Below are 12596 nucleotides of genomic sequence, written 5' to 3'. Positions count from 1 at the left end.
TGCAAAATTATAACAATGCTGACATACTGTCAGGAAGAATACAAAACAAAATAAATAGAAACAGGGTCAGCTCTGGATCTGGCGTTCCTTAGGCCTGGGAGATTCTGGGTGTTATTTCTTCGAAGGCTTTTTCCACCACCCCATCCTCCCCGAGATCTCTCCATCGTTGCCATTTACATGGAGATCCCTGGCCCAGCCTGGTCCCCCCCCTTTCCCAGCGTCCCTCGCTGTAGTAATCACTCCTGCTGCAGGGGCTGGTCAGGGGCTAGTTGTTTTTGATCAGCAGCAGTTCGCCCTGCCCGAGGTAGGGTCCCATCACGGCGCCCCCCGGGGCGCGGTGCTAGCGGCCGGGGGAAGGCGTGGGGCCCACCACGCTGCAGCCGGGGGGGTCATTGGGGTGGTTAGTGGTGGGGGGGGTGTGTGACAGGTGATGGGCGCTAGACTTGGCCTGGGCTCTGTGCTGAGAAGTTTGCAGAGCTGGGGTGGGGGAGGGGATGGCCGGGGAGCTAGGACCTGCTGCAGTCTAGGGTCCCCCCCCCCCGCACGGGAAGGGCAGCGTGCGCTCAGACGGGAGTTGTGCAAGGAGCCTGGCCCACAGGTTGGCCGGGGGGGCGGCCCAGGGCTAAGCCTCGCAGCCCATCTGTCGGGTCCCCGGGACGGGTAGCCGCTCTCAGCCTGTCCCGGTGACCAGCTGCTGGGCTAGCTGGCTGCAGCCAGATGAGCGACACTTTTAAAGGGTGGAAACAATCCATTTTCCAAAGCGATCATTTAAAGCACTTAGGCAATTACACACTTAAGATTAGCGTTAATAATTCACCAGGACCGCGGCTAGCCCTGCGCCAGGGCTCCTCCACCCACCACCCCGCAAGGTGCGAGGGGCCGGGACAAGGGGGCTGCCAGGGATCGCGGGGGCTGCCGGCTCTGCTCCCCACATGCCAGCACTGTGGCGCTGCTTGGGTTTCCTCTGGGGCTGATCCTGCTGGAGTCTAAATCGGGAGTGGCTCTGGAGTCAGAGGGCCTGATTCCCCTCTCCCAGGGGTAGAAATCAGGAGTGACTCCCTGGCAGTCAGGGACGAGTCTCCTTTCTCTGAGACACGTGTGTAAATCAGCATTGACTTCTCTTGAGCGGGTGGAGTTACAACCCAGCAGAATCAGGCCCCCTCTTTGAGTGGCCAAAATACGTTTGCCCGTGGGTGAGAATCGTGGAAACTTCCCCCACCCCCTTCCCTTCGGCTTCTTTGATCAGCCAGAGTAAACACCATAAAAAGGCTGCGAATGACTGGATCTGCTTGTTTGTAAAGAAGTTTATTTCCACATTTAAAAAAAAAGAGAGAGAGCGAGCCAGAGTTTTGTTTTGTTTTTCTTTTCTGATCTCTTTAAAGCCGAATTCTCCTTCGCTTCTTTTCCTTGCAAAGTCCAGACAGGAGAACCCGGGAATACAGACTTACAAGAATCACTTACACAAATACGTCCTCGGGGTTCACAAATAAATAATTCATATACATTTTGCACACAAGTATTTACAATTTTTTTCTTAGTTACATACTCTCGGGTTAGCATGAAAGGGCTCCTCTTACTCTAGGTAATACTGCGACCCAATGGGTCGGTGCCATGGGGCGAGCTCCGAGCTGTTCATTATGGATCTAACGAGGGTCCAGATGTTGTATGTTTCATGTCAGCACACGCGGGCCATCCGCCTACCTACCCCCATTTCTGCACAAGTAGAATTGTTACTTACAAAGGCCAGGAACGGATGCCCTATCGCAAAGCGCGGCCTGGGGATGGCAGAAAGGAGAATGGCTAATACTTGGGAACAAAACAAACAAACAAACCAACAAAAATGAGAAGCCATGCTCAGGTGAGCTAGTTTATTGGCAATTACCTTTGCCTCATCCTCCAGCCCTTGCTCAGGCAAAAACCACTGAAGTCGGGCGCGTGTTTAGCATGAGGGAAGTCTGTCTTTCTTTCTTTTCTTTCGAGGAAGTGTGTTTGGAACTGCAAGGAACTGGAAACTCCAGCCTGAAGTTAGCCAAGAGCTGGTCCTGCTGGTGAAATAGAGCTTCAAGCCGGAACATAATTGGAACGCAGTGAATTCTTTGAATGGAAACAAAACCTGAGATGTGTTTAACGGTCTGTCTCCTACACCCAGAATCCTAAACCTCGTCTTGTTATTGATCCTTTAAAACGTAATACGGCTCTTTAAAAGAAAAAAGAAAAAAAAAAGGCTTATTTAGCAGATTAATTCGGTTCCTCTCTTCAAACTAACTCCGTCTGAAGGGGGAACGCTTCTGAATTCTGCAACTTGTGGAGATTCCTTATTTGATCTTTGGGTATTATCTGTCCCCAAGTCTCCTTTAAAAAGAAAAGGAGAACTTGTGGCACTTGAGAGACTAACCAATTTATGAACACCCATTGTTTCATGTTCTCTGTGTATATAAATCTCCCCACTGTATTTTCCACTGCATGCATCCCACGAAGTGAGCTGTAGCTCAGGAAAGCTCATGCTCAAATAAATTGGTTAGTCTCTAAGGTGCCACTAGTACTCCTGTTCTTTTTGGGGAAACAGACTAACAGGGCTGCTACTCTGAAACAAGTCTCCTTTGTGTGTGTGGCAAAGTTTAGTGCTAGAAAGCGGGGGAAGGGGCAGAAAGGCCTCAATGGGCAAAAAGAGAAGGGCGGGGGGGGGGGGTGAAGCCGGAAAAATCTGTGTTGTGCGTGTGCGCGGGAGGGGGGAATTATATCCCCTCAATGTTTTTAAGGAGGATATTTTTCAGTATTGAAAGGTCTTTCGGAATCGTCTGTGTCTGGGCGATCACAAAAGATTTGTCTATTTGTGTGTTTCCTCCTAGCTCCTCCGTGTCTCCCGCCCACCCCAGAGTTGAACAGATGCTTTCCAGGAAGTTTGAGTTGTTGTTTGTTAGGTTCCCTTTCTCCATTGCTAGGAAGGCGATCGCTCACCCCCTTCTAGGTTAGGCAGCGCGGATCACCAACCGCATCGAAAGAGCGCGCGAGATTTTCCTTTGATGTGTTTTTTTCCTTTCCAGGTTCCTCTTGCTCCGTTAGGGTGAACGATGGTTTTGTGAGGTGGCTAGGCGGGGGTTGAAGTGCCAAGGATCCGGCCCGCCTCTCTCCCCCCCCAGGCTCGGGGTACAGTTTCTGATGGTCAGGGCGGTCTACGCAAGGGAGCAGAGGGGGCCTCTTGGCTTCCTTGGCAGCGGGCTTTGCTGCGAACTCGGCGCTTCACCGCGGTTGAGCCGCTCGCGGGAGGACGCCTGCCAGGGGGGGCAAAGGTGGGGGCGGCTCGCTACCCCCCTGCAGTCCGTGAATGAGGATCCGGGGTACCAAAGGTCTCTGCAAAGCCGGGGGAGGGGCGCTGGGACCCCGGTACAGATAGAGGGCCGCTCCGGGGTCCAGGTTGGAGACCAAGCTCTGCGGGTAGAAATAGGGAGATGGGAACATTCGCTGGAGGGCTGAATAATTCCCAGCTTCTGCCAGTAGCTCCAGGCCCACTGCTGTCTGCCTCTTCCACTTGGTCCTGGGGAGGGAAGCCAAGATACGCGGGTCAGGAGAGAGCCAGCATGCTACAGAAAAGCAGCCCCGGGGGTGCACCCCCACTCCTCCGACTGAGCGGACGTGGCCAAACCGCCGGCCTTCCATGGGCAAGAAACCTGAGCACCCTTCCAGAGTTTGCAACGCTCCAGCCCCGGCTCTCTCAGGAGCAGCCAAGCCCCTGGAGACCCCTGCAGCCCCTCCTGCAGTCACAGGTGGGAGAGATTTGCAGCGCCCACACCTGATATAGCTCGGGTGAAAGCTGTGGAATCTTTCACACCCACTCACACGCCTGTGCTGAACCGCAGGGCAACACAATCATTGATCTGCATGTTCCATTCTATGCAGCCGATGAAGGGGGCTGTAGCCCCCCAAAGCTGATGCTCAAATAAATGTGTTCGTCCCTAAGGTGCCGCAAGTCCTCCTGTTCTTTTTATTGAGCTGACGATTGTTTCCAGAACCCAAATCCTCTTCCCGCAGCGATTTATTACCCCGACGGCCAGGAACGCGGGTGGACTCTCTGGATGTTAACTTTGCGAATATTAACGTGAAGTGTGTGTGGGGGGGGAGGGAAATTGACAAGAGTATTAATTGCCCTCTATTTGTACAAACCCACGTATAGCATAGTATGTTAGCAGTGCAATGCCAGCTATGCCCCCCGGGCAAAATGTGTATATTTTATTGCGTGTTGTGATCATGAGAGAGGTATTATTATTTATTAGTCACTCACAAGTATATAACGTAACAGATAGTATGTCTGATACCAGTTGCCTGAATATATTTTTTCAGCTCAGGCAAATGGCATCAGACATACTCTCCGCTATATTGTGTGTGTAAGAATAATTAATAATAATATGTGATCACAGCACATGGTAACATGTAACTGCACATACGCTGATCTACAGTGATTGGAAACATCCATCTCTAATTTGCCAGCTCAGGCAGGTGATTATCTTTCTATCTGTCTGATGTGATCATATATGATGATCACATGCTAAGACAGAATCACACGCTCTCCTGAAGAGTTCGGCCCTCTCAGACATTTGGATTCTTGTTGGTTTCTAATCAGTGCGCTGGGTTCTTAAAACGTTCACACAAGCCCCAGAAAATCACTTAAACCAAATTTAAACCGGTGTTTAAAAAGTTAGGTTTCAGATGAAGCTAGAAGGAAGACTGAATTCGTGCAAGGCCTTTTGGAAATCTGGGGAGAGAAATAGCACCTGGAATTTTTTATCGCGGCCTTAGGAGTTTAGTTGAAACCAAATAAATAACCCTAAACGGGGAAACTAAACTCTCACCAGATTTGTTCCCGTTCCTTCCCCCCCGCAAAAAAGCGAAATGTTGTGATCGGTTTCTAAATGGCAATATTAAAGCATTGATCAGACCCGACCTGAGAAATACCCACATCGCTTTCTCTCTGGGGGTGGGAAAGAGAGAGAATAAACTACCCCAAGGAGCAGCCTCGTAGCTGGGCGATTTTATTTTGCGTCCTCCGAATGTCAGACCAGAGCCGCCCCCGCGCCCAGAAACAGGGTGAACTTTATTGGGCAGCGGGTCGTGCTGGAACCCAGACGTGTTTGCTGCTCCTTTTGTTGCGATGACAATCGTTCTCCAGACAATGGCCGGAGCAGGGGTCAGAGCCCCGGGATGCACGTCGGGGCAGGCGGCCGGGGATCAGCCGAGCCTTTGACAGTTTTGTCGCTGACGCGCTAGGCCCATTTCCATCCTTAAATTATTCATCATCATCATAATTGTGTAATTACTGTAACTGGCGTTAATTATGGATGCCCGGGATTTATTATTAATGGGCCGATGTGTTATGCTGTTGTGTTTATCGAAAAGGACATTTCTTCCTTTTTCCTGAACGGTTGTTGGGGTGGGGGGGGGCTTCCTGTTACCTGGATGGGGGGGGGGGGGCTGGAAATAGGAGACCCACACGGATAGCACGGAGGGGGGCCATTGCTGCTGGTGTTTTGGTTTTTAAGCCAGTGACTATTAAAAGGAGACGAGGAAGACACATGTTGCTTCGCTAGACCGCGGCAAGGCCCGGTGTGGAAGGAGCCAGGGGCTGCTCTCTGCCTTTCCAGCCCCGTGTGCCCACGGCTGGGTGGCTCATCTTCATCCCTTGTTCCCCAGCCTTTGTATGGGGGCGGGGGGGCGGGTTCTGCTTTCACGCAGACACAGGTATTGTCACCCATTGCACCCCCACCCAGGTATCCACTCTGCTGGGGTTTGGAGGCAGGTCTTCCAGGGCTTGCGTTTTTCATTGTGATTTTATGAAGAGCCCGTTCTAGGAGCGGCGTCCGAGCTTGGGGTGGCCAAACTGCCGCCTTCTGCGGCGGGGTCGGGCCCGATCCTGGTCCATGCCACCCCCCCCCCCGCGCCCGCTTTCCTTGGCGCCCAGCCGGGCTGCTGGTTGGTACACGGGCGGATTTCCTGGGCTCCCGCTCGGGGGGGGGGGTTGGTTTTAGAGATAAGGGGCTGTCTGTTTTCCTGTGATGGCTATGGTTAAACCTGCCAAAGCGGAGGCGTCCGCCTGCGGTTCGCAAATCCCCGCTGAGCATTGCCACTCCGCGGCAAGCAGCGGGCCGCTTTCAGCCGCCCATCCCCTCGGGCCTGGCCTTTGCAGCCTGCATTCAGACCCAGTCTTTTTACCTTTGCCAGATAAAACCGCGCCGCAGCCTATGGTCCCCGCTCAGCACGCTCCAGCCCGGGACCTGGCACCCCAGCTACCTGGGCCCCCGCCCTTCAAACCCCCGCCCTTCGGACGCGCTGGGAAACCTGGGGGCTTTCAGGGACTCGCTTCAAAGCCACTTCCTAGTTGGTGTCTTGGGGAAAGCCTGTTTAGTGCATCTCTGCGGAAGATGCTGTGGGCCCAGAGGCTGCCCCCGGAACTCCCCTGGGTCGGGGGGGGGGAATCAGGGAGATTTGCGCTGTGCTGTTTTTACCTTCTGTTCTGGTACCACGTTTTCACTTGGGTGTCAGTGAGGTTGAGGGAGGCCGCCAGCTCCATCCTGTCCTGCACACTCAGGTATTTCTGCCTCTCAAAGCTCCGCTCCAGCTGGGCGAGCTGGTGATCGGTGAAGGCGGTGCGGGCTTTGCGCGGCTTTTTCAGCCTCACCGGGGGGCTGTCCCTGGAGCTGGAGATTTCTCGGTCCCCTTCTTCTTTCACTAGAGGGGGAGAAAGAATGCACATCGTGTCAGGGCAGAAAGAGAGGTGATGCAAAGCGGCTCTGGGTCGCTTCCTTGCAACAGCAGGAACAGAGAGGCTCAGGCAGAGAAAGAAATAAGTATCACACGCACACACCCTGCCCGGCTATTGTTTTGCAAATGCAAGCGGGCGAGTTTGCCCTGAGTTTTTTGCCTTCTCTCCTAGGCCCTGGTGTTCTCTGATCACGGATGCCTTTTGGCTCTGTGAGGTTGGTGATGGGATTCAAATGTCATGCCGCTCGGAAGGAGGGTAATGCAGAAGAAGTTGGAAAAATAAGAGCAAATGCTGGGCATGACCGGATATGAGAATAGTAGCCAATGGTCCATGCTTCGTTTGAATACCAGAGATGCAGTTCAAAGAGAGAGAGAGAGAGCGAATGAATTCCTGGGGAAAAGGCTAATATATCCAGAGTATGTATAGGATACACCCAGGATTGACCCTTATTTTGTCTTTTAGTAGAAATCCTCATTTAAAAAATAGATATAATTCTGCGAGCTCTTTGATTGAGTCCCTTTACATTTCCTCCTCCGCTGTCATGCCTGACAACGGAGTTTCCCCATCTCCTCTAGGTTTACCCCAGTCAACCCGACCAATGCTTTTGCAATGATGGATCGGTTGATGTTTGTACAGGAAAAATCAAGTGTGTGTGTGGAGGGGGGGAGGATCTGGATTTGCTGACCATAAAGTTGTGGAGCTGCGGATTTGGTGTTAGTGGGGGGCTTGTTAGCATGGCCTACTTTTTAATTCATGTAATGCTTAAAAAGAGCCACTTTTCACTGACAAATGATTGTTAATATGCTGTAAAGAAATGCGTATATCTCTGAGTAGGGCATACGGCGCACAGGCATAAGACAAATGGAACCCTTAAACGGGTAGAAGGAAACATTTGAGAAGTGGTGCTGTGAGGCCAGGCTTTTGCCATGATTTAACTTTTAAAATGCCTAATGAGAGGTTTTATTGATGGTTCATTAACGCAGGAAAGTCTCTGTGTGTCTATAATATACACACAAGCAGATCAATATATTACAGAGACGCTGATGGCTAGAAAGAATGATTTACACCCGAAAACATCTGTACGAGATTGGAAAATCTAAGCAAGAAAAGCTCTGTTTTTCCCCCTCCTGAAAGAGATTATGTAACAAAAAGCTTCAGTTTATATAAATTGGCTGCATTAGGTTTTTACAGGGGTTTATGGTAAATTTCATTGTGAAAGGTTTTAGAAGTGACAGGGCTGTAGTTGAATGCGAGTTGATTTCTCTCTGTAGGAAGACAATAATCCGGTTAATTGAGCCACCAGGGAACGAAACCCTTCAACCAGAAATCCAGAATCTAGCAGACCAGATAGAGACAAACCCGCTGAATAGCTCTTAAACATGAGATTCTGTTTCATTTAATGGCGAAACAAATACCCACCTACCCCCATCTTCTCCCCCTCCAAAAATAAAATAAAATCAAATACGGGCCGGTGGAACCAGTAGCCTGTGACTTCTGCAAAGAGGATAGTTTGGGAAACACCCTTTCAACGGAATCTTCACGATGTTTATTTCAGGTCTCAGGGTGAAGCGATCGGGGAGAAACTTTGGGGATTATTTGATTGGCCATTAAAGTTATTGCAGATGTAGCTGCATTTCCTTAGACGGCCATTGGAATTTGAGAAACATGATTTGAGCCAAACACTTAAACATTATTAAAGTTTGGACTTCTCAAAAAAGTTAATTGGGAAAGAGAGAGAGAGAAATGACTGAGTTTGGAATCGATTGTTCTCCCGGATTCCCAGAATCCCTGTTTAGCCACTGAACTTCCCTTTGGATTTCAGTCCAACTGAACACAAAAGAGTTTCTCTGATTTGCTCTACGACTAGTCAACACAGCTGCAAAATATGTTTAGCCCAGTATTTAGATGAGGTGTGGAAATAAAATAAAATAAAACACCTCCCTTAAAAGCTATTGCTTTGAAAAGCTCGCTCAATTATTAAGGGAGTTTTTCTTGTACATATCAGGGTCCCCCCCCCACTTAAAAAAAGTTCATGTTTTGGCTGCATAGAAACTCATGGGAAGCGTTTATTTTTCATCTGGGCTCAATCCCGAAATCCTTGTGTGCCAGCACGTTTTAAACAACCCTCCCATTGAACTCGGGAGACTCTGCCCGTAAAGCAATCGGGCGCTCAGGGTTATTTACATCAATGGGAACGAGTGGCTTCAACACGGAGGAAGGGGCCCTATCTTTGGGTCTGGGCCTTATATTTTTAAACAATTAAACAACTAGTTGCTTGTTACCATTCGATGCATGAAATGGTTTTCCGTTCCGCTGTATTTTATTCGAATGGAAACACACAAGCTACGAGTTTCTCCTGATAGGGAAGGGGAAAGCTGTCTTTGACTGCGGACTCCGCCTTGCACTGGGGAAGGGCTGGTTACTGCTAGTTGCCTTTTATTAATTTTATTATTATTATTCATTATTATATATTATTTAATCGATTACTATGAAATGCAATTTGTCAGCTCCCACTTGCGGGCAGCCTGGCTGTGCATGGCTTTGACAAGAAATCTTTCATGGTAAAAACTGGTTTGAAAAATTTCCTGTTGAGGATCAGATCGACATATATAGTTTATATTTTTTGCTTGAGGGGAGATACAAGCGTGCATTTCTTTTACTACCTAGTTTCTTTCCCAGCTTGGCAGTTTTGAAAAGAGAGACAGGATTTAAAAATAAAGAAACAAAAAAGCTCGTAATGTTGACTTCCATTTGATCACCTTCCTTCAAAAGACCGGAGTCAATTTCTATTCCTCCCCAGCCAGATACATTTCACTTCTGCTTATTGTGAGAGGAATGAGAATATAAAATGCAGCTTCATTCGGGCATATTCAGAAAGTTTCCAAAATCTGCTTGGCAAATAGTTTGCTACCTAAAATATATTTTTAAAGAGGCACGTTTCCCTTACTTCCTCATGAATGAATTTAATATTTAATTGTTGCTGTTGGGGTTTTTTATCTGCTGTAAAATAGAGGATGGGAATTAATTATAATTAAAATCGTGAGGCCAGTAGGTAAAACATTATTAAGAAAGATACAAATAAATAAGCAGCCAAGCAGAGAAGATCAAAGTTCTCTTCTTCCAAGGAAATTCAGGCCTATTTTATCACATTCCTCAATCTTTCTTTCAGTCACCCATAAATACAATATGCAGAAATTAGGAATGTTTGCAGCAGAAACCTTAATTCTGCCTGATGCATTATTGCATCCGAGCGGCGCAGACTTCAAACGGCCCCTTTAAAATGATTGTATCCCTTGTGGACTTTGTGCAGAGGTTAGAACTAGCGATCTGTAATGTTTCCATGTTAAAAGTTTTAAAAGAAAGTGCGAGAGACCGAATACACTTGCAAGGATATACCACAATCAGACACAGCCGGGAAAAAACCCAACAACCCACCGGGGTTATAGAATGTCCCTCTCAAAAACGTGAAGTTAAAATCCCAGTCTCCTGCCAGGATTTTTCACGAACTAGGATGAGAAGAACCTCTTCCTCCTTTCATGATGGAGCTTACCCACATTTGTACAGCTTGGTAATAGAGCTGATCCTTCTCGAACGGACTGGAGTGAAATTAATTCTGATCACCTGACGTTACTTAAACAATGCCTTATTTTTAAAAACTCGCACAGCTTTCCCCCGTGTCTAAAAGCGACGGACAAATCTAACTTGCTGGGCAACCATTTCTTTTCGGGCTCTTCTAATCTGGAAATAGCTCGGAAGCAAAATTCCAAGAGTCTAAAGGTTAATTCTCTATGCGTGATGGATTAGCCAATTACCTCCCGAAAATACAGAATGAAATTGCTAAAATAAAATATATTAATGGAGTTCTGGGGCACATACCACTCTTGTGATTCATAATTATTCAGATCTTTACAGGGGCAAGGAAATTCTGCGGGTTTAATCGAAGGAGCGTATTCATTTGTATTTTTTCTCCCCAAGTGATCTTTATATTCCTCAATCCGATGCTATAAATCCCCCCATCCCCCTCCTGACCCCACTATTTAAAGTTCGGCCTGATTGTTTTAAACTCAAGCTTTGTGAAGTTTTCATTATTTATTCCTGATTGCTGGACTGTCGGCGGGAGGTGTAAAGAATCAGCTTCCTCCCAGACACAACCTACGGGCTCAATAGCAAATCAAGATTCACCTCCACCCCCAAGAAATAACAGGGAACCAAAATCACCCCACCATCCCCAATTCTCTTCCCAGAGACAGAGGACCAGCACTTTCTTGGATGGGAAGGGGGAGTGCAGGAAATGTCAAGCTCTTTAAAATGCCTTCACAGCAGAGCGAGGAGTGAAAAGAAAGGCTGGAGGGATGTTTTGAAAGCAATCCAATCGCTGGCTGGGGGCAGCTGGTCAGTAGCTCGGGCTCTCGCCTCCCCTCGGCTCTTACCTTTGTACTCCGAGTCCGACGAGGCGTTGCTGCTACTTTTGTCCATTTTCTCTCTAAAGTCCTCCCCGGGTTTGGCCGGGATTCGCCCCGCCGGCTCCGGGCCGCTCTGTCCATTGGTGCTAGAGTAAGGCGCGCAGGCTGCCAGGGGCTTGCAATCGGCGAGGATGTCCCTGATTAGGAAAGACGAGGTCACTGTTCTGGACTGGGAAGGCGCCGAGCCCTGCCCCGGCTGGAGGTGAGATTCCAAGCCCACGGCCACCCCTTGCCTGGGAGCCGCCGCCTCCAGGCATTCCTTCCCTGGCGAGTGGGGAGACGGGCACCCGCTGCTGACTTCGGAGCCGGGGCTTAGTTCCAGGGGGGACCTGCACTCCCCCATCAGCGGGTCTCCTTGGGGCGCGGCCGGGCTCCCCGCTCTGTGGGACAGGATGGAGTCGATCCCAAATCCGTTGGAGCCTTCCATGGCCAGGCTCGCCCCCCAGCCCCAGCCGATCGCTCGCACCCGGCACCTTTCAGGCGGACATTGGCCGGCAGTCCGGACCTGGCGGGGGAGGGTGGGGCTGGGGCAAGGCAGAGTTCAGCGTGGGGTCCAGGGAGCCCGTTGACCAACAATTCCCGTGGGGCGCGGTGCATTAGATCCAAGGCTCAGCTCTCCTGCTTCAGCATCCCAGCCAGCTGCGGCCAGGGGGAGAGACAGACAGACAGACAGAGACAGACAGACAGGAAGAGAAAAAGGATTAAAAAGTCAAAGTTTGCTTGGGGGGGACCCCCCCTCGATTTAATCCTAACTCCACCCCCCACCCCCCTCCCCACTACATCTATCAGCGCTGAACTCCGGCGCCCGCAGGGAGGAGGAGGAGGAGGAGGAGGAGGAGGGGAAGGGGGAAATCGACCCAACGGGGTTTTCGGCGCCGTAACTAGTTAATGATTCAAAAATCAATGTGTGGGGGTGGGGGAGGAGGGGGGAAGGGTGCCCTGCCAGCACCTCGGCCGGATCCTGCTTTGGCGCTCAATAGCCAGGCTGGTCCCACGACACGAGGCGGGATGGAGATTTCAGCACCTCCGAGAGCGCCTGGGCGGGCGGCTGGGAGCGGCGGCACCCATGGCGTCGGGGCGGGCGGGCCGCCCTCCTGGCGGCGGACGGGGCGGGCGAGCGCGGCTCGGTTTCAGCACCGTGGACAGAGGCAGCGGCAGGCTCGACCCGCCGGCTCCGCGGGTGACACGTTCCCCTTTAAAAAAACCAACTTGTGTCACTTAAGTTTGGGTTTCTTCTTCGTCGTCTTCTTCTTTTTTTAAGGTGCCAGGGCCACGTGTCTGAGCATCCGCCCTTCTCATTGGCTGGGGTGCTTTTGGGGTGATGTCACACACTGACTAAGGAACCTGATCTCCTTTCAGTTTGATTAAAAGAGACACTG

General features: G+C 50.2%; 1 protein-coding gene across 1 annotated transcript; it reads right to left on the bottom strand.

Annotated features, from left to right (window-relative positions):
* Positions 1-1286: 1286 nt before the first annotated feature.
* On the bottom strand, positions 1287-12347 carry BARHL1 (BarH like homeobox 1). Its single transcript, XM_048823277.2, has 4 exons — positions 12167-12347; positions 11185-11856; positions 6498-6720; positions 1287-3535 (listed from the first exon to the last, which is right to left on the bottom strand). The coding sequence occupies exons 2-4, from the start codon at positions 11642-11644 to the stop codon at positions 3241-3243; spliced, it is 978 nt and encodes a 325-aa protein (XP_048679234.1). The 5' UTR covers positions 11645-11856; positions 12167-12347; the 3' UTR covers positions 1287-3240.
* Between the last annotated feature and the right edge of the window lie 249 nt (positions 12348-12596).

The sequence above is a fragment of the Caretta caretta genome, chromosome 16 (genome assembly GCF_965140235.1).
Source record: "Caretta caretta isolate rCarCar2 chromosome 16, rCarCar1.hap1, whole genome shotgun sequence".
Taxonomy (NCBI): domain Eukaryota; kingdom Metazoa; phylum Chordata; order Testudines; family Cheloniidae; genus Caretta; species Caretta caretta.
The sequence above is the reverse complement of the archived record's forward strand: the minus strand, read 5'-3'. Positions and strand labels throughout refer to the sequence as shown.

Bases quoted from the DNA above. Each gene is read 5' to 3' on its own strand.
- BARHL1 (XM_048823277.2), bottom strand. From the start codon at position 11,644: ATGGAAGGCTCCAACGGATTTGGGATCGACTCCATCCTGTCCCACAGA. The intron at 6,721-11,184 runs GTAAGAGCCGAG...CTCCCCCTCTAG, and splicing joins GTCGGACTCGGAGTACAAAG to TGAAAGAAGAAGGGGACCGA. The intron at 3,536-6,497 runs GTAAAAACAGCA...TTCCCTCCCCAG, and splicing joins ACGTGGTACCAGAACAGAAG to GACCAAGTGGAAGAGGCAGA.